Source organism: Lepidochelys kempii, chromosome 2, assembly GCF_965140265.1.
Source record: "Lepidochelys kempii isolate rLepKem1 chromosome 2, rLepKem1.hap2, whole genome shotgun sequence".
Classification (NCBI taxonomy): Eukaryota; Metazoa; Chordata; order Testudines; family Cheloniidae; genus Lepidochelys; species Lepidochelys kempii.
In genome coordinates this window covers 29831774-29854267 of record NC_133257.1, presented here as the reverse complement: position 1 = coordinate 29854267, position 22494 = coordinate 29831774, and the positions used below count along the sequence as shown (strand labels likewise).

Genomic DNA, 22494 nt, shown 5'->3' with positions numbered 1-22494 from the left:
ATTTGACAAAAACAGCTGGGTCTTTACAGAATCAGTGTCAGGAGGATACTGAATGGTTACTAATAGAAATATTATTGGAGTTACTCTGCATTCACACTGGAGTGACTAAGAGCAAAATTTGGCTAGGTATACTGAAAAGTTCCTTATTGTAGCAATTTGGAATCTTCCTGACACCGATTCCATAAAGAACCAATTGTCTCTATCATACGGCTATTGAAGAACTTCCACGCACAGAGACTTCACCTTCCATGGCTGCCGTAGAGGAACATCAAAATATCTCAGCATATAAAAATGGCAAATTATCCAAATATGGTACAGACCACAATTATTAAAATATAGTCCCCAAAAGAGTTTCTGGGTCAGGAATTAATCCACATATAAGCCTATTTCAGAGTAGCAGCCATGTTAGTCTGTATCCACAAAAAGAAAAGGAATACTTGTGGCACCTTATAGACTAACAAATTTATTTGAGCATAAGCTTTCGTGAGCTTACAGCTCACTTCATCGGATGCATGCAGTAGAAAATACCTTCTGCATGCATCCAGTGAAGTGAGCTGTAGCTCACAAAAGCTTATGCTCGAATACATTTGTTAGTCTCTAAGGTGCCACACGTACTCCTTTCCTTTTTGCGTATAAGCCTGTGTGTTAAATCACAGTACTCATCCCAGCTGATCTCAATAAGTGTTTGAAAAGAAAAATGTGCTGGAAAGTTAAATGACCGCCCCCACACATTATTGGTAAGAGTTGTCATCTAGCTTGTAGGAAAAAGTGCATGGCCCCTTTAAGGGCCTGGTAGCTAGAGAATGACTTGCTGCACAAGTTTCAGACCAGGTCAGCATGGGGAGGCTGACCCATCCCCTCCCCCAAGTGACCAGAAGAGAGGGGAGAGTATGTAGGTCTATGCCAGGGCAGGAAATACCCTCTTCAACCTGGACCAGGTGGATCAGCACTTACCATCCCACCCATGGAAGTAATGAAATACGAGGTTTTGTCATGATTTGCTATGAGCATTATGCTAATCATGCCTTTCTCAGGGGGTTGGGAAGAATTTTTTCCCCTCACCACCAAATTTACCAAGGAAAGGTAAAGGTTTTTTTCACCTTCCCCACAGTGGGTTGGGGGCTTAGTTGGGAAGGACATGAAACAGGGGTCAGGCTATGATTATGTAACTCACTATGTAAGTATGGGGCAGATGTCCAATGCAGGTTACCCCATAGGGAAGCGATATGATGATCAGATCAAATGGATTGGTAAAGGATTTAAAGGAGATATTCTTTAAAGGAGTGGGAAAAGGGGGAGAGGGATTGTGGCTCCCATGACTTTTTTTATTTATTTATTTTTTTGGTGTGAATATATTCATTCTGTTATTAGGGACTTGTTCTTAAATCAAGAAGTCAAAAATGTGCCATGACCTTAATGCAGTGTTTTCTAATTCAGCTACCCAAATTTCCACTCCCTACATCTGTGCAGATATGGCTTCCACTTTTATTCTCTACTCCATTCAGATAATTCTGTATGTCATCCAGTTGATTGCACCAGTTCCAAACCTTTACTGATAGCATCCTTTAACTCTGCAAAGCCAATTTCCATCCAAAATCTCTTCCAACTGGTTCTCTGTGTTGTGGATCTACCAACTTTACACAAAAGGCCTTGGCATGAAAATGTTTTATCTAGGGCCTATTGGCTGTTGGGATATATATGTCATCTACAATGAATAAACAAACACTCTCAAGGACCACAACAAAAAGAATTGCCTTGAAAATGAAGGTTACTTACTTGTAACTGAGGCTTTTTGAGATTGGCTTTGCACATTCCCACTCTCGGGATACATGCTAATCAATGCCATTGAAAAGTTCAGCCTTCTGTTAGCAGCTCCCCTTAGAGGGCTCCGGTTCCCCTTCCCTACTTCTCCTCTCAGCGTTCGGGCACATTCTGAGGGAGAAGATATAAAAGGGGCAAGGCAGATTGCTAATGCAGAATCATGGTTAGCTGGGATTCTGCAGAAGAGGGGAAGGTGGGTGGGAAGTATGAAGAACCCTTGTGAAAAAGTAAACAACCATAATTGAGAGAGAGAAAGAAAGAGAGTAGGTAAGGGCTGCAGAACTGATCTACCAAATTGGGATCTGATCTAGCTGCTATATTTAAGACATGATTCTTAATAAATGTATGTGTTAAACTTAATACCACCATTTAATAAATTTCAATTAGTGGGACATGCCTTAAATATGCTATAAAAGCAGCCATTGAACTAGTGGAGTGTGGAACATGGGGGAGACCATGAGGCATTGTTATAACTTTCTTCTATACACAGCCAACACATCAAGATAATGTTTTGGTGGAAATGGTATTTCCCTTACGGTTACTCACATATGAAACTGTTTTTGAAATTCTAAAATCTTTGGTCCTATCTAAATTGCAAGTTAGCACATTTTTATTATCCAAACAATTTAATTTGTACTCTGTCTTATGTAAATATGGTCTGGGACACCCGGAGAGTAATGGATCGATTGATATGGAAATCGGAAACAACTTTAGATATAAATTTTGGGTGAGGACAAAGAACTACTTTATCTTTATGAAAACTCGTAAATGAAGGGCCAGCCACTATGGCATGAAGTTCACGGACCCTCCTGGCTGAAGTTATTGCATAAATGTGGTTTTAATTGAAACATGAAATAGAGAAGAAGAAGAAGAAAAACTTTGAAGGATGGAAACAAAGCTTTGTTAGCACAAAGTTTAAATTCCATGAGGGAATTGGCTCTCTCACAGGGAGATAAAGATTTAGCAAACCTTTCAGATATCTCTTGGCAATTCTGTGAGAGAATAAAGATTTACCATCTATTGGCATATGAAAAGCTACTGTTGTACTAGATGTACCTGGGGTGATGCAGTAGACAAACCCTTATTCTTAGGAACAGCAAATACTCTCATATGGATTGAATAAGAACTGACTCAGGACATTACTATGTACCCATAATGAAAATCTTTTCCATTTTAAATAACTTTTTCATGTTTATTGTCTTCTAGCTTTACCTAAAGCACATTGTACTTCTGCATCTTATTGCCCACATTGTCATATGCAACTAAAGTGGATCTGGAAAGTACACCTTCCGTTGCTGCTGTCACAGGCAGTCCGGTGATACTGGTAAGCATTTGTAATTTCCTTTAGAAAGAAGAAGTAAGTCTGTTTTCTAAGACTTTCTGTCGTGGCTAAGTTGGGATGATAAGGATCACCCCAGTTTGGCTGAATCTTGTCTGAACTTCACAACCTTCAACATTAGAGGGAATGGTAGGAAAGCATAAATCAGCTCTATATCCCAGCTGAGGAGGAATGTACCTGTAGGAAGTGAGCATATGCTCATTATCTTGAACAATAATGACAGCACTTGACATTGAACCTTGTGGCAAATAGGTCTATATTTGGCATAGTCCAGAAAGGAAAAAATGTCCTGGACTAGAGTCTCCTTTAAGGACCATTTGTGCATCTGGAAAGAGTCTCTGCTTAGTTGCTCTGCTAACTCTTTGAAAGATCCTCCACATGCAGAACTACTGTATAAATCTTGTGCATTATATACCAATCCCAATGATTTATTGCCTCTTTGCAAAGCTGTAATGACTGAGCACCTTCCTGTTTGTTTACATAGTATATTATCCGATTGCCTGTGTCCTTACACCTGAAGAAGGAATGATCTGAGTGCCAAACAAATTGCTATTAGCTCCAGAACACTGATATTAAGGTGACACTCTTGCTGATTCCACAGGTTTTTTGTTAACAAATTGTTGAAGTGTGCCCACCAGCCTGTTTTGAGGTGTCTTTTATATTTATCATGGAAGCAGACGGAGGGTTGATACATGTTCCTGGTCCCTCCACCATAACAGTTTTCTGGATTTTCTTTGGAATGGTAACAATTAGCTTCATTTTGTCTACTGAAGGTCTGAAGCTTCTTATCAAACAGTGTGGAAGGGGTCGCATTCTTAGCCTTGCATAAGGAGTGACATAAGTATTTGATATCATAAGACCCAGTAGGGAGAGGGAGAAACTTACTCTCCGAGATGGACTTTAAAGCAGAGACTGAATGATAAATTTCAGTTTCAGAAATTTCTTCTCCAGGAGATAAGTCCTCATCATGCTGGAGTTTAGAAGTGATTCCATGAAAAAAAATATTTTGTGATGGGGTCAAAAGTTATTTCTGTTTATCAAAAAGACCAACTTTCAGAATAGAGAGCCTGTGAATTGAGTGATTTCTTTCAGTTCATCTTCAGAAGATACTTTTTAGGAATCAATTATCTAAATAATGAAAAACAAAAATCTCTTGTCTTCTTAGAAAAGCTGCTACTACAGACTGACATTTTGCAAATACTTGAGGTGCAGTAGAAAGGCTAATGGGGAGAATCCTGTACTGGAAATGGTCCTGTCCTGTGGCAAAAAGAAAGATACTTCCTGTGTGATGGTCTTATCAAAGTAAGCATCTTTGGTTTTCTACTCTCAATCTCAATCTAGATGGGAGAAGGAAGGAGGGGATAATGGATCCTAGTGTTATCATTTTGAAGCAAAACTTTCAGATGTATCTGTTCAGTTCCTCAGATCCAGGATTGGACAAAGATGCCAACTTCCTTTGGAAGTAGGAAATATCAGGACTAGAAACCTTGATATCTGAGATCTACAAGAACCTCCTCTATTGCTCCCTCTCTTAGTAGAGAATAGATTTCAATTCTTAACACAGACTCATGAGAAGGGTCCCTGGATACGGAGGGAGAGGGAGGGTTTTGAATTGAATGGTATAACTATCTTTTATAGTGTCCAAAACTGTATGTCCATAGTGATTTTTGCCACTCATTGTAAGAACGGCATAAACCGACTCCAATGTTAGGGAAACAGAATTCAAAGTTGAAACGTTTTTTTCAAACTTCATAGAATCATAGAAGTGCAGGACTTGAAAGGACCTCAATAGGTCATCTAGTCCAGTCCCCTGCACTTAAGGACTATGTATGTAATAACTAGACCATTCCTGACAGGTGTTTGTCTAACTCAGGGGTGGACAACCTGAGCCTGAGAAGGAGCCAGAATTTACCAATGTACATTGCTAAAGAGCCACTGTAATATGTCAGCAGCCCCCCATCAGCTCCCCACCCCCCACACACTCCCAGCGCCTCCCGCCCACCGGCAGCCCTGCCGATCAGCGCCTCCCCCTCTCTCCCGGCACCTCCTGATCAGCTGTTTTGTCGAGTGCAGGAGGCTCTGGGTAGGAGAGGGAGGAGCGAGGGCATGGCAGGCTCAAGGGAGGGGGTGGGAAGCGGTGGAGTGGGGGCAGGGCCTGTCGCAGAGCCAGGGGTTGAGCAGTGAGCACCCCCCCAGAACATTGGAAAGTTGGTGCCTGTATCTCCAGCCTTGGAGTCGATGCCTATACAAGGAGCCACATATTAACTTCTGAAGAGCGGCATGTGGCTTCAGAGCCACAGGTTGGCCACCCCTGGTCTAACCTGTTCTTAAAAACTTCCAATGACAGATATTTCACAATTTCCCTAGGCAATTTGTTCCACTGCTTAACCCTGACAGTTAGGATTTTTTTTCCTAATTTTCAACCTAAACCTCCTTTGCTGCAATTTAAGCCCATAGCTTCTTGTCCTTTCCTCAGAGGTTAAGGAGAACAATTTTTCACCCTACTCCTTGTAACAACCTTTTATGTACTTGAAAACTTTTATCATACCCTCACCCTCAGTCTTCTCTTTTCCTGACTAAACAAACCATTTTTTTTCAATCTTTCATGTGAGACAGTTTCACAGGGATCAGCAACTTTTGGCACGCAACCCGCCAGGGTAAGCCCACTGGTGGGCTGGACCAGTTTGTTTACCTGCTGCGTCCACAGGTTCAGCTGATCTCACCTCCCACTGGCTGCGGTTCGCTGCTCCAGGCCAATGGGGGCTGCAGGAACTGGCAGTCAGCACATCCCTTGGCCAGTACCACTTCCCACAGCCCCCATTGGCCTCAGAAGTTGAGGGAGCTGAGGCTACTCCTACATTTTCATCTGGAGAGGAGCTGCATATGAGTTCATGGTGTTGATGTAAAATTTTGATTTGTGGAGGTGCAACACATTTCTCTTCCTCATCATATAAGATGTCTTGGATAACCATAAGGGGGCTTAGTATGGGATTCATTAGCATGGGATCTGAGTGTCCCAGATCCGAGTGTCTTAGACTGAGTGTCCTGGATCTGCAAAAATATTCCTGCCTCGGTGCAGATGCAAGGTGGTAGCTCTTGAAACAGGTTGAGATAGAAACTCTGGATTTGGGCAGAATGGCCAAAGCATCCAGAGATACAATTCCCAGTCCTGCCAGCTTGTCCAGTTCAGTACAATATAACAGTTAGGAGAATGTATGCGTTTACAAGAGTCCATCTCAAAAGCATGCCCCTTAGAAACTTAAGGATCTGGATAAATGGTTGGATCCAACTCTTCCTGTGAATGAAGGTCCAAGCCCAGATCTAACAAGTAATTGGGGATACCACTGAGGTAGGAATTTGCAATAGTGTCAGAGATGACAGGGGTCTTGGGATTTGGAGGTAACATGACCAAGGACTCACATGGAATCTGAAGAAGGCTCACAATCATCCATGATCAGCAGCTGGAAGAAACTGATGCAACAACCATGGCTGGGCCTCTTGTAGAGCCCTTCCTTCAGGTTGTGCTCAAACATTGAGGCGGGGAGGGAAAGGAGGCGTGTGAGCACTCTAACAGGCACTGCTAACAGAAGTCTACACAATTCAATGGCATCAGTTGGAACATATCTCAGAAGTGGGAATTTGCAGAGGACACTTGAAAAAGAAAAGAATTTACCTCCAACTTCCAGCTGAACAGAACTACCTTTCAGACACATAGGCACTCAAATACCACGGAGGTATTCAAATATCATGGTGATGAGACAGTATAAAGTATACCATTTAGGGAAAAAATATAAGTTTAGGTAGATTATTTAAATAAGTATGCAAATACACACACACAAGAACAAAATGGAGATGAGAATGTAAATGGTCACCTTTGTGCTCTCCTTTCTACATACACACATAGCATTAGTTTAGTTATTGAAGAACTACTATTTCTGTGAAAGAATAAATGTACAACAGGAACAAAATGGCCTGTGTATAATAAGACACTGTCCACAAATGACCTGCCCTCTAAAAGTGAATCATGTAAAGAATGAAAGCAGGTATTTAAACTGTGCAAAATATCTAAATCAAACCTCAAATTCTCTTTCAAATGTACCTACTGTTCAAGGTTTCCTGTATTCACAAACTGCACCCTCTGCCTCTGAAATATGGTGAACATGATCTTGGGTTTTGGTGTATGTTTGTCTGTTCTGCATGCTTCATAAACCTGTCCATCTTCTCCTCTCAGCAGCTGCTTGCTTCTAATGTAAATAAGACTGGACTTCCTTCTTACATTAGCTGTCTTAAGGGGGACCCTGTACTTGGAGAGTCAGTATGGTCCTTTATGAGTTAAAATTATGCTAGTCTTGGTTTTGAGTATGGCCCCTAAATATCATGGTGATGAGTTTATTAGAAGCGTTATACATCAATATCCTCATGCAGCTCATTCCTCCTAGGGTATGGGCTGTTCCCTTATCTTAAGAGTGCTTTGTATGGACAGAGGACATGATGCCTCCTCAGATCCACCCCACTCCTTGCTCACCCTTCCAAAAAAAACTGTCAAGAAGGAACAGGGAACAATCTTCTGTTCTTCCTGTTTAGCCACTGCACTGAGCTCACAAAGACAGTCAGAACTCTTAGCTGGTAAGCTCTAGAAGATTTGCCAAGGTTCCCTAGAATGTGGCAGCCTTGGGTTTCCCTAACTACCATGCTAAAGATTGAAGGACTTCTCTCAGCCCTAGCTCAGTAGAGCTAGATAGCAAGGATGTGTGGATTTTCTACCACTTGTGCTGAATTGTTTAACTTACCCAGAATATTCTTTAGGATGGAAGGAAGTAGCAATCCATACTGAGTGGACTTCAGAAGACCCCATTAGTAGACCAGCCACCCAGCAACATAAAGGACCAGAGGGATGCACTGGAGAAGTCACATAGGCCCAGGAGAAACAAGCATATGTGTACAGAGGGTAGAGTGTGCGGCAGCTCATGTTTCCTCCAGCCGACAGTAAGGTAAAATGAGGGACCAGGGTTGTTAGGGAAAACAGAGCACCAGATGAGTAGTCCTTGTGATGGGGAGAAGGAGGAATGATTCAAGGGTAGAATAGTGGGTACCATCTGTATTTGGTTCCCCATGGAGGCTTAATCCTCCAAACAAGCCTTCGGGTATTGGTTCACTTTCAACTCTTGAAGTAAAATGCATGTTCATATTGTTCTAGTATAATTAATGAATACACTACAACTAGATAGTAGCATAATCTTATCTTTAGTCAGATGACCTTTGAATCTGCTCCTCCATGTCTGACCTACCTACACATGCCCAGGCCCAAATTTCTTCTTATCACATTGATACCTCCTTGTATATGTTCTATAGATACCTTAAATTTAAATGGCAAAAAATGAACTTCTAATCTTTTCTCCTAAACCTTTCATCTCCTCAGTTGCTCCATCATTGCTGACTTTACCTCTACTCCTTCTCCCCAGCCCAACCAATCAAGCTTGTAGTATTGGAGTTTTATTTTACTTATTTTACTTCCTCCTCAAATCCAGGTTCTCTCCAAATCTGCTTACTTTTTGTGCATACTTCTTAAATATTTCCTCAAATATATCCCCCTTGGCAAAACTCCTGTTACTATCGTTTTCTTTCACCCAAAGTATGGTAACCTCCACATTTCTAGCATTTGTGACTCTCACAGCAACTCTTTTCAATATACGCAACATTCTGCAACTAAATAACCTTCTCCCACCACTCTGACCCTCTCCTCAAATCTCCTTTCTTGGACCCAGTGTTCTCCTGCATTAAGTTAATACCTGCTCTTATTTGTAAGGCTTGCCATACCTCTGACCCTGGCTATATCTCATCTCCTGTCCCTCCCCACTTTGCTCTCTGGGATCTGTTCACTCTTTTGATCTAGTTATTCTCTATTGCTTCTCCTCACAATCTCACTGTCACACTGTCCCCACACCTGCTTCTTACACCTGAGATGACATCATTCTTCCTGAACACCAAAGCATACTCACCTCCTCCTTCAAATCCCTGTTCAACACCTATTTATTTTCAGATTGCTACCCAGCACTGACAAACTCCTTTGTGCTCACTTTTCCATCCTTCTCCCTGACCGAGATCTTTATTTTAAAATATCAATGTGAAAAAGATATGACTCACATGATTATTTGCTTTGACCCTTGCCCTTTTTTTCCACCTTTCTTTGTTGGCTCTCACCACATTTTCTGTTGCTCTAATTTAGCTACTAGGCTCTGCAGGGCAGGGACCATGTCATTTTAAAATCTGTGTCAGGCACCATCTGGGGCTATGGTGATATATCATTATACCATTACCTCTGTCAGAAAATAAAACAATTTTTTTCTCTTTACTATTAAACTTTTGGGTGAAACAGATGTTTATGCCACATAGATAACCTAGGGTGAACAAGAGGATCCCATATGTTGTTGTGGCCAAAGACAGACAAAGTCACACATCACTGAGAACTGCCCTCTGACCAGACTTGATGGTTGTCTGAGGGATTCACACTTTGCTGCCATAAATTGGCTTGGCAAGCTCTGCATCCAATAAAAAGACAACCACATAGATACTGATACATCCTCCCAAAAGCTCACAAAAGCAACAGCAGTTTCATCTTATATACTACATATCCTTCTCATGCCAAACCTGCTCAAGAACTTTGTTAGTCAAGTTTATTTATACAACTGACTGATATACCTCAGTCTCAACCCACATATTATTCCAGACTTGGGCATCTGTTCAGATTGTTGTGATAAGCATGGGGGTTTAGGCACAGAAACTCATCTTTACATTTATTTACTATAAATCAAATCACATCTGTGTGCTTACACCTACACATATCACACAAATTATGGAATAGGTTAATTTCTGAAGTGAAAATATATTTGCTTGTATCAAGTGCCTGGATTTAAATAATCACAGAAGTATTTTATTTTCACTTTTCTACAACATACAACAAATAATAACAAACCTACTTTTCAGTTGTATTCTGAGGAATTAATCCTTCTAAGGACACAATCAGACATGTACAGAGCTGCTACACAGAGCTCCATGCACAGTCAGGGCCGAAGACATTTGGATGCTTTCAGTATTACTGAATAGGGAATGGAGAGCATTTCCTAGCATGCAAAATAAACCTTATATAATTATTTGCTTAGATTTATGTACAGCTAAGCATGTCCACAGTAGCTTACTGTTACCTTTGTAGTTAACTTTGAAGCCAATTGATCCCACACTTTCATCCGTTTGAAGGTGTAACCACATCTGACTGTTCATGCTCACAATTAAATCTGGTACAAAACTTCCCGTTAGTCTAGAAGAAAAACAAACAACAACACTATTTAATGAGAAAATCATCTGGATTTAAATATGAGTTTGTCACAGATACAAAATCCAGGTAAGGAAGCCTTGATTACAGCCTTCTGAGAACCAAAATATTCAGGTACAGAAAAATGAGTATGAGAAAATTAATAGTTCTTAACTGTTTGTGGTTTGCAACAGTAAATAATAAAATCAGATTAATTTTGTTTCACCTGTGCTATTGACACTTAGACTTGAGAGAGGAAAAAGATAGAATCTATTAATTTTTTAAAGAAAGATTTTTTTTTAATCACAGAATTTTACTGCTTTGTAATTATAGAATCATAAAACTGGAAGGGACCTCGAGACGTCATCTAGTCTAATCCCCCGTACTCATGGTAGGATTAAGTATTATCTAGATCATTCCTGACATCTGTTTGTCTAAACTCCTCTTAAAAATCTCCACTGCTAGAGATTCCACAACCTCCCGCCCTCCCATCAATTTATTCCACTGCTTAATCACCCTGACAGTGAGGAAGTTTTTTTCCTAATGTGCAACCTAAACCTTTCTTGTTGCAATTTAAGCCCATTGCTTAAATTTTTAATCCCAATTTTCTTCACAATTTTTCTTCCTCCTCCTTGTAACAACCTTTTACATACCTGAAAATTCTTATCATGTCCCCTCTTAGTCTTCTCTTTTCCAAATTAAACAAACCTAATATTTTCAATCTTCCCTCATAGGTCATGTTTTCTAGACCTTTAATCATTTTTTAATCACTATTCTCTGGACGTTCTCCAATTTGTTCACATCCTTCCTGAAATGTGGTGCCCAGAACTGGACACAATACTCCAACTGAGGCCTAATCAGTGCAGAGTAGAGCAGAAGAATTACTTCTCATGTCTTGCTTACAACACTTCTGCTAATACATCCCAGAAGGATGTTTGCTTTTTTTGCAACAGCGTTACACTGTTGATTTATATTTAGCTTGTAGTCCACTATGACCCTCAGATCCCTTTCCATAGTACTCCTTCCTAGGCAGTCATTTCCCATTTTGTATGTGTACAACTGATTGTTCCTTCCTAAATGGAGTACTTTGCATTTCTCCTTATTGAATTTCATCCTATTTACTTCAGACCATTTCTCCAGTTTGTTCAGATCATTTTGAATTTTAACCTATCCTCCAAACCACTTGCAACCCCTCCCAGTTTGGTATCATCCACAAACTTTATAAGTGTACTCTGTATGGCATTATCTAAATCATTGATGAAGCTATTGAACAGAACCAGACCCAGAATTGATCCCTGCGAGACCCAAGCTGCCTTCCACTTTCAAAATCTCAACCAGTTCTTCCCTATTTGTCAAAATCAAATCTAGAACAGCCTCCCCCCTAGTAGTTTTCTCCACCTTCTGAACTAAAAAAAAAAAAAAATGTCTCCAATACATTCCAAAAACTTATGGGATAATCTGTGCCCTGCTGTGTTATTTTCCCAACAGATGTCTTGGTGGTTAAAGTCCCCCATCACCATCCAGTCCTGTGCTTTGGATGATTTTGTTAGTTGTTTAAAAAAAGCCTCATCCACCTCTTCTTCCCAGTTATGTTGTCTGTAGTAGACCCTACCATGACATTCCCCTTGTTTTTTACCCCTTTTTTCCTTACCCAGAGACTTTCAACAAGTCTGTCTCTGATTTCCATCTCAATCTCAGTCCAAGTGTATACACTTTTACTACCATCCACCACCCAACTACAAACCACCCTGCAGAAATGTAAATGTCACAGCAAGAAAAGCTCTGGAAGGGTAAGGGTCCCTTCAGAAAATTGTCCTCAAGTCATTCATTTTTCTGGACATTCCATTCTACTGTTCCCTCCTATAGTCATAGTGATCAGTGTTTCCATCAACAGGGGAGATTCACAAGACATGGTCAACCCTGCAGCAACTCTGCCTCTACCCTTGTTCTCTGTCCACTCCCTCTACCAGTCCCTTTGGTCTCCCTAGGATTGCCCCTACCATTACTCCCTCTGGGTCTTCTTTCTGTGGAGCATCTCATGAAGTCTATCATTACAGGTTTTTATCTCTGTAATTTTGATGTATTTATTAAGTGTTAATTAATGCACTATGGAAGTCCCACTTCAGCCCTCTGTATAAATTGATTCCCTTCTTTTCATATGGTTTGCCCATAGGATTTTCTGCAATCCTAGGGCAGTCAGCAGTAACCCCTGTGCCTTTGCAATGGGGTGAGGGAAGGAGACCATGGGTTCCCCATTTATGTGATTTGCAAGAAGTGTTAACATTACTCAGGGTACCAAATGTGTTTAAATGATATAAGTGCCTTGAAAAATCCCAAAGCAAGCTCAATTTAATTTCTCATGTAATAATCTCATATACAGTATACACACATTTTTCATAAAGTATATGAGTTTAATGTATTGTTATTATTGTTATTATTATTATTAGCTAGGTTACTGGTTTTTTTCAGTGTGGAAAATTCTGTGATATTTTACAGGTCGAATGACTGAATGACATAATACCCCCCATCCAACATCTGTCACTAAGTCTGGTAATTTTGTCAAGTGGTCGTCGTACGACATGGTGTCCCTCTGAAGCATGGGGCCCCTCAAAGCACAGGGCCTGGGGCAATTGTCCCAGTCCATCCCACGGACGGGACGGCTCTGCTTGGGCACCACCAAAAATTATAGAAACCTGGTGCCCCTTTCAACCACTAGAACATAAATCTCTCCAGAGTAGGAACAAAACCTGAAGTAACTATCTCTTTTAAAAAGGGAAACCATTTATTTAGCTCATTTTAAGTTAAACTGTTTCATATCATTCTCAGTAAGAGACAATAAGAAAAAATAATCAATTTATGTTTGAACTCACGAGAGTATATGTTTCAGAAAAAAAAAATCAATATTGATTTAAAAATTGCCAGTGGTAGAGAATCAATCACAACCATTATTAATTTGTTCCAATGGTTAACTAGTCATTGGGCGAAAGAAAAAGAAAAAAGAGTGATTCCATATGTCAACAGTTAGGGTACTCACCTGGGAGTGGGAAGATTTTTGTTCAAATCCCTACTCCAAAGCAGGCAGAGTGGGGATTTGCACCCTGGTCTCCCACATCCTGGGTGAGAACTCTAACCACTGAGCTAAAAGTTGTAAGGGCAGCAGCAGAGTTTTGTGCAGGGCCTGATCTTTTATGCAACCTCTGAGGCTGCCAACCAGATTGGGCCCCACAGGCAAGACTGGTGTGGGAGAATGCCTCATTTGATGATCTTGCATGGACTTAGATGTGAGCTAGGCACCCAGGCATTAGGACAGGGAGCTGTGCAGTGTCAGAATTTTAGGTGTATTGGGGACTTTAGTGGCAGAAACTTGGATGCCTAGGGACTTTAGGTGCTACAGGATTAGGAAGCAGCTAAGATCTACAATCTTTTGAATATCTACATTTTGGACTTAGGCACCTAAAGTGGCACTTAGGTGCCTAAATCCCTTTGTGGATATAGCCCAAATGAAAACTGTATTTGGCAGAATAGTAGACACCACTTCATTTTATAATATGTCTTTTTTCTTTTCTTTTCTTTTCTTCTTTTTCTAAACAGAATGTTTACTGAACAACTCTTTTTTTCCAAGTTGGCAGGAGTCTGTCTATGAGAACAGATGGGTTGCAACTAACTTAGCTCAATTTCCTTTCTCGAAAATGAAGACAGGACCATTAGAAAGAGATCAGGCAATGTGTCATAAATATAAAGGGAAGGGTAAACCCCTTTGAAATCCCTCCTGGCCAGGGGAAAGCTCCTCTCACCTGTAAACGGTTAAGAAGCTAAAGGTAACCTCGCTGGCACCTGACCAAAATGACCAATGAGGAGACAAGATACTTTCAAAAGCTGGGAGGAGGGAGAGAAACAAAGGGTCTGTGTCTGTCTGTATGCTGCTCTTGCCAGGGACAGAACAGGAATGGAGTCTTAGAACTTTTAGTAAGTAATCTAGCTAGGTATGTGTTAGATTATGATTTCTTTAAATGGCTGAGAAAAGAATTGTGCTGAATAGAATAACTATTTCTGTCTGTGTATCTTTTGTGTAACTTAAGGTTTTGCCTAGAGGGGTTCTCTATGATTTTGAATCTAATTACCCTGTAAGATATCTACCATCCTGATTTTACAGGGGGGATTTCTTTATTTCTATTTACTTCTATTTTTATTAAAAGTCTTCTTGTAAGAAAACTGAATGCCTTTTCATTGTTCTCAGATCCAAGGGTTTGGGTCTGTGGTCACCTATGCAAATTGGTGAGGCTTTTTATCCAACATTTCCCAGGAAAGGAGGGGTGCAAGTGTTGGGAGGATTGTTCATTGTTCTTAAGATCCAAGGGTCTGGGTCTGTAATCACCTAGGCAAATTGGTGAGGCTTTTTACCAAACCTTGTCCAGGAAGTGGGGTGCAAGGTTTTGGGAAGTATTTTGGGGGGAAGGACGCGTCCAAACAGCTCTTCCCCAATAACCAGTATTAGTTTGGTGGTGGTAGCGGCCAGTCCAAGGACAACGGGGGTAATATTTTGTACCTTGGGGAAGTTTTGACCTAAGCTGGTAAAGATAAGCTTAGGAGGTTTTTTCATGCAGGTCCCCACATCTGTACCCTAGAGTTCAGAGTGGGGGAGGAACCTTGACACAATGTCTAGAAATTGTTTATCTCCTAAAAAGGGCATACAAAAATTATTTTCAAATTCAAGTCAATCATTGAAGCTGTGCTGGAGCTTCAAAATGGATTTAAAATACATACTGTAGCTAGTTTTAGAACTCTTCCCTGATCATCTTAGCCTGCTTCTGTTTAAATACTCTTTTTCTGTGAGAAATTCACCTCAGTTTCCCACATCTGTGTTCACAGATGGAGCTACTATAAAGACTATTGCCAGCACTGAACAAATAACTGCATGGCAGAAATTAAATAATTAATGTATTAAATGCTTATTCCTGCTGCAAAAAGAATATATCTTGCCATGACTGGCAATTTCATAAACTACCAAATTAATAACAGGATGTATCTCCACTAGAACAAGCATTGGTGGACTGGCCACCTCTAGATTTTGTCTCTGGTAGATGGCTGATTGTAGATTTTGGCAACAGCCATTGATAATTTCCAGACCTACATTTCATTTTGGTCTCAATGGAAAATATTTGTATAATATAGAACCATGGAAATTAGTACAAGTTCTGTTTAATCAATTCATTTTTTCCACATTGTTGGAAATCACCATTGTGCCCAAAATACCCAAACACTTTCATGGGGGAAAATGGCCCTAAACTTTCACAAGGTTTACCCCACTTCCATAAAATTAAAACATTGACAATTCATTTTTTTCACCTCTAGCACTTTCCTGAATGGCACTTTGCAAATTAGGAGCTAGATCCTCACCTGGTGTAATTATAGGCCCCATTGACTTCAATTAAACTACAAGAATTTACTCAAGTTGATGATCTGGACCCCAAGTGCTTTGGGTAATAAGTGTCTAGCGGTGCCTGGTATAATTAGTGGGTTCAGACACTGATAATCTTCCTAATTAGCCTTGGTAAAGTGGCAGGTAAACACGTCTAACAAGGATTTGATGGCAACGTTCGCGGGTAGGACCATGCATTCTCACCGTATTATATAAAAATCTGCAGGAAGAAAAACAATTAAATTGTGTGTGTGTGTGTGTGTGTGAGAGAGAGAGAGAATGACCCAGGGTCCAGTCCCCCTGCTCCAATCACTCTTATTATTTATCTTCAGCGGAAAAAGCTTCAACAGGAGAGACTGAAGGAGCCCCACATTGGAATAACTCCACATTGGAATAACGCCACATCTGGAATAACCCTAGCTCTGTCATTACTCTCCTGCGAGGTGGAGACACCTGTTCAATTTTTTTTTCTTACACTCTAGCAGAGATGGGGAAATTAAACCTGGGTCACTCCCGATCCAAGTGGGTGTGGTTAAAAATTACAAGGTGGGTACCACCACCTTCTCATCTTGGATTTTAAATGAGCCTCTAAGCATACCTGTGGGATGGAGCCCTGCACATGACTTAGGTGGCCAAATGCTTGTTTTTCCCTGTTTCATGAATCACTTTGAGGCTTAGGTAGGAGATGTGTGTCCAGATGCCCAAAGGGAGACAGCAGTGCACGTGCCCAGAGGCAGAAACTTAGATGCCTAGGGAATTTTTACCCTGAAAAACAGGTGTTGAGTTTAGATGCCTACACGGTTCAGCAAGAGTTCAGCAAGGATCACAGTGGAGCCAAAACAGGGACACAGCCGCCTAAGTACTTTTGTGGATTCCACCCCAGGCTCTAAGTGGCCCAGACAGGAAAAGATTTACAATGTTCTAACATTCCCTAATTATCTACTGCCTTGACTTACATTGTTAATTCTTCCTGAGAGATTTTATACCTAGTGACTGCCACAAACCTTATTACAAAACAATTGATACTCAGACACTTGGGGAACAGAAACAATATCTATTTGTCAGATGTGACCAGTCATAACAAACCAACACATCTCAAAATTCAAGTATGATTTAAAAAAAAAATAACCCATAGAACCTGCAAAATAATTTGAGGAAATCATGTTCTGGTCATCAAACTGAATCCTCTGATTCTGAAAATATTCATTGCAATTTATTTGCTCAGCTCTCTTTTCACCACAACTTCCCTGTTATACTTTATGTTCATCCTTACTTAATAGAATATCATGACAATTTGAGTAATGCATTGATAAGAGAAAATGATACAGAGTTCATTCATATTCTTGACAGTTTCAATACTGTAATTTCATCATTCTTCAAAATATGCCTCACCATCAAATACTTTCTTGTAAAATATTAACACCTTTAATGAAACCAAACCAGTGCAGAATGGTTCACTACATTTGTCAAAATGTAAAAAATTGCTGCACTGTATCTAAATGTGTTACTGTAATTTAAGTGCCAAAGATGATAACACCAACACTTCATTTAAATGGTAATAGAACTTTAATAAATGCTGTCTCCTCATATGAGGCAATGTGGTCCAGGTCAGTAGAAGCATGTGAGTTCTAATTCTGTCTCTTCCTGTGACTGCTGTGTGCTCTTGGGAATGTCATTAACATCTGTGTCTCACTTTCCCTGTAGATAAAATGTGGATAATAATCTTACTTTCTAACTTTTCAAGATAATGTGAAATTGATGTACATACAGTCCTTTTAAGATATATATCACTATACAAATGTGATTTCATCGGAAATATTGAGGGCTTATCTACATGTAATGCTGACAGACCCCGGTCGTTGGTGGGTAGGATTGAACCTGCGACCTCTGGAGCTTACTGCATGAGCCTCTACTGCATGAGCTAAAAGCCAGCTGCCTATAGAGTAGTCTCTCTCTCACCATACCCAGAAGGTGTGGGAGTTACATACTTCCCCTAGCTGAGGAAGCACATCCCGAGCTTCAGAGACCTCCCAGTTGAAATCCCGGATGAACCCCCACTTTTAACGCCAACAAGACCTCGGTCATCAGTGGGGAGGATCAAACCAGGGACTGCTGGAACTTCATGAGCCTCTACAGCATGAGCTAAAAGCCAACTGGCTGTTAGCTAAGGCTGTAGAGCAGACTCATTTTATATCTCTAAGTCAGGGGTCTCAAACACGCGGACCGTGGGGTTATTTCCTGCGGCCCGCCAAGCTCCCCGTGCCCCCCCACTCCTCCATAGTTATTTCTTGCAGGCCGTGTACCCGCTCCTCTGCCTACCTCCAGGTGCTTCCTGCCACCAAACAGCTGTTTAGTGCTTTCCAGGAGGGAGGGGGTAGGAGCAGGGAGCCACGTGCTCAGGGGAGGAGGCAGAGAAGAGGCAGGGAAGGGGCGGGGTCTCATGGAAGGAGTGGAGTGGGGGCGGGGCGGGGATGTCAGTGATGCAGCCCTCGGGCCAATGTACTAGTCCTCATGTGGCCCTCTTGGTGATTTGAGTTTGAGATTCCCTGCTCTAAGTGGCCTCAGTGCCACTAGATGCCACTCAGTGCCACTATTCAGAGACCACCACACCCAGGAGGTGTGTGTGTTACATACACACAGCTTTTGTGCTGATTTAAGTCTACAGGGTGAGTTACTATGCATCAAGCCAGTGAATCTACAGTGCACCATCTTGTCACACAGTAATATCCCAGATAGTGACATAAAGGAAGGAGTACAGAAAAGGGCCACAAAGAATAGTTAGGGTTTACCTTATGATGAAAAGGGTAATATTGCTAAGGGAGAGTCATGATGAAAGTCTATAGATACTTGAAGTGTTTAAATGCAAAGGAGATAGAGTAAGATTCAAGGCTGTAATAATTAGGAGTAATTAGGTGAGCTTAAGAAAGGGAAAAATAAGGTGAATATCAAAAAATACCCTTCTGACATTGTGCACTATGATCTAGCAAGCTTTGCTATAGACTCCTAAGGGATGTGATAGAAGCCTTATTTCTCAGGACATTTAAAAACACTTTAAAACAAATGACTAGAAAATGTACTGTAAGGAGTAAACTTGCATTGACTTGGAGTGGACTAGATGTTCTAGAAGGTCTTTTCCGTTTCTAACTGATTATTTATTTTGTTTGAACAATTATGTTTATTTTTCTCCAGGATCGAACTTTTATGTTTGATTCATTTTATACAGATACATCATACCCACTTGAGAAGCTACCATTTTGTTTTCCCAACACTTTCATTATATGAACTCCTACATTCAGAGTTTAAAACTCAGTTTTGAAAAATAATCAGAATGAAAGTTGGCACGTAAGGCCTCTGTTGAGAAGTGATTATTAAAAAGATATTTGTTTAAAAAAATATTAACCCTTCTCCCCATTTGAACATTATTTATGCAGCTATTTGCAAAAGACCAATCTCTTATAAATTGAGTTGGGCAAATAACGGATTTTTTGGTTCATCTTTAATTTGGAAAATACCAGTAATTTTTAAAAAAATGTGCAGGTCAAATGAAATATTTTATCTCAAAATCAAAACATTTTCAATTTTGACCATTTTCAAATGTTTCTGAATTTATAAAATAAATTAAAGGGAAATTTTGAACTAAAAAGTAGTTTCAAAGTGAAAAATCTAAAAGGTTTGGTTTTGAAAATATCAAAATGAAATGTTTTGATTTTTCACAATGGTTTTTCCACAACAATTTTGTGAAATGTTTCAATGTTGTGCATTTGTATTATTCACAGAAAAAAAAGAACTGGCCAAAAAGTTTCACTTATGATCTACTCATATGATCTTCTCTAAGCAACAAAATATTATCTTTATTTATTTTTAAAGAAAAATTAAATACTAAATTAAATGCATACCAGGGGCCTCATGAAAACAAATCACACACAATTTTTACCTCCTTTGGTCCAGATTATTACAATTGAAAAAACAAACAAAAACAAACAAACAAAGCAACACAAAGTAACAAAAGACAATTAATGCCTAGTTACACTGTTCTGCCCTTTTAAAAATATATGGAAATTAAGGTTAGAATAATTGTTGTACATTTGATGTCTTTTTAAACATTATTAATTAAATATAATTTTATGAACTTGGCTTCTTGGGACTGATCATTGCAAGAGAGCCAAACACCATCAGCAGGTTAAGTAAATGAAAATCTGAGTCCAGGACCGAACAAACTGATTATTATAAAATAGATTTAGGTGTATAGATACTGTGATGATGGGTGGCAGACTAAAACCCAAAGATAGACACTCACTAAATTGCCTGCAGTAGGTACCCAGGACTGCTGAAATCATAATATTAGATGGTTTAGGTAACAGTAATGTTTAACAGGATCAGGAATTACAGAGATAATGTAGCCTGTGTTCAGGGCTTACCTGTCATAGTCAGTGAGCTATAAAGGTTCCTATGGTTCATTTGCTGTCAAGATGGGCTTTTCAAGGGATATTATTGTAAAAGACAGTTACTTAAGCAGTACATTTTTCTGTCCATTCCCTTTCCTCTATATCACATTCACAATCTGACCACCCAGCCCTTGCAGAGGAACATAGTAACCCTGGGAAAACTGCAATGATAGGCTTATTTTTTGCAAAACAGAATGAGTCTGCCTGAAGAACTGGGGCTACATTACTCTGTTTTAGCTCTCATGCCCATCTTCTTTCAAAACTAGGGTGGTAAATATGAACTAAAATACCTTATCCTATATGTCAGTCTTGAATAATTTGATGAGCTCCATACGATTATTTTTCTGTTGGCATTATTCATCTCTCAGGTTACACGAGAATAGAATTTTGTCCAATCTATGCATCATTCAATAGCACCAGAAAATCCTATATTAAAGTAATTCTGCAAAGCATAGCAAATCAACCGAGACTTACACTTGCAGCACAGTTTTAGGATCACCAACTTCCCCTCCATCACCAATTGTCAGTGTGTCGTAGCCAATCTCCAGATCAAATTCTTCAAAATTTATCTGAATAACCTAGTAGAAAAAAATATGCTCTTAAAAAGTAAGAAATTTCATTATGAGATGAGTGAATACAGATACCTTTCAAACAGCAAAAATAAAACAAAACCCCAGATAAGTAATAGCTACACATATTAGTGACATTTTATTTGATACTACCCTGTTGTTATTAACCTGCAAAATTGGTTAATGCAATATTCCATGAAAATAAAATTCTTTTTTTATGTGGCACCAGTTTGCTGGCATGCTAGAAGTACCTATTATGTGGTTATTGTACTTTTTATATAGTACTGTAAAATTGTATTATATTTCCAATGTGGTACCTTCACAGGGCAACATAATTACTTACTGAGGGTGAAATTCACTCCTGCCCATATTAAATTTAATAATTTTGCTTTGTCCAGGAAATTCTGAAGAGATGAGGACATCATTTACACACCCCATGCCTACAACCAAGTTTTGGTGGTACAAAGAAGCCTTTGAAGACATTATTCCAGCCTATAGGTTAAACCTGTTACATATTTTTATGAACTTGTAAAAAACATGACTTCCAAAGGTGAACATTTTGTTATGCCTGTGTCAAGGTTCCTTCCCCACGCTGAACTCTAGGGTACAGATGTGGGGACCTGCATGAAAACCTCCTAAGCATACTTTTACCAGCTTAGGTTAAAACTTCCCCAAGGTACAAACTATTTTACCCTTTGCCCTTGGACTTCCACTGCCACCACCAAACGTTTATCTGGGTTTATTGGGAAAACTTTGTTTGGAAATGTCTTCCCCCCCCCGAAATCCTCCCAACCCTTGCACCCCACTTCCTGGGGAAGGTTTGGTAAAAATCCTCACCAATTTGCATAGGTGACCACAGACCCAAACCCTTGGATCTTAGAACAATGAAAAAAGCATTCAGTTCTTGAAAAGAAACATTTTAATAGAAGAAACAGTAAAAAGAATCACCTCTGTAAAATCAGGACGGTAAATACCTTACAGGGTAATTAGATTCAAAACACAGAGAATCCCTCTAGGCAAAACCTTAAGTTACAAAAAAGACACAGAGACAGGAATATTCATTCTATTCAGCACAGCTTATTTTCTCAGCCATTTAAAGAAATCATAATCTAACACATATCTAGCTAGATTACTTACCAAGTTCTAAGACTCCATTCCTGTTCTGTCCCCGGCAAAAGCATCACACAGACAGAGCCAGATTCCTTGTTTTTCTCCCTCCTCCCAGCTTTTGAAAGTATCTTGTCTCCTCATTGGTCATTTTAGTCAGGTGCCAGCGAGGTTATCCTAGCTTCTTAACCCTTTACAGGTGAAAGGCTTTTTCGTCTGGCCAGGAGGGATTTTAAAGGTATTTACCCTTCCCTTTATATTTATGACAGCCTGTGTATTCTAAACTCCAGTATGACAGATAGTTAACTATGTGCAGCATGCATGTTATATATTATGGAGAACAACTGTCAGCTCCATATTGAGTGATGAGGTGAGTTTTGAACTTAAAGCAGTAATTCAACCACTTTGTTACATAAAAATGCAGCATACCTTCTCCATCAATTGCTTAAGCTACATTTAAAAAAAAAAAAGGAAATAACACAGGT

At 39.8% G+C, this 22494-nt stretch overlaps 1 protein-coding gene across 5 annotated transcripts in view; it reads right to left on the bottom strand.

Moving 5' to 3' along the window:
• CSMD3 (CUB and Sushi multiple domains 3) overlaps positions 1–22494 on the bottom strand; it is a 1204651-nt gene that overhangs the window by 600743 nt on the left and 581414 nt on the right. For all 5 annotated transcript variants that reach the window (XM_073330296.1, XM_073330291.1, XM_073330295.1 and 2 more), the window contains 2 exons: positions 20808–20911; positions 10363–10475 (listed from right to left, as the gene is read on the bottom strand). In XM_073330296.1, coding sequence (XP_073186397.1) covers positions 10363–10475; positions 20808–20911 — 217 coding nt within the window. The remainder of the gene's footprint in view (positions 1–10362; positions 10476–20807; positions 20912–22494) is intronic.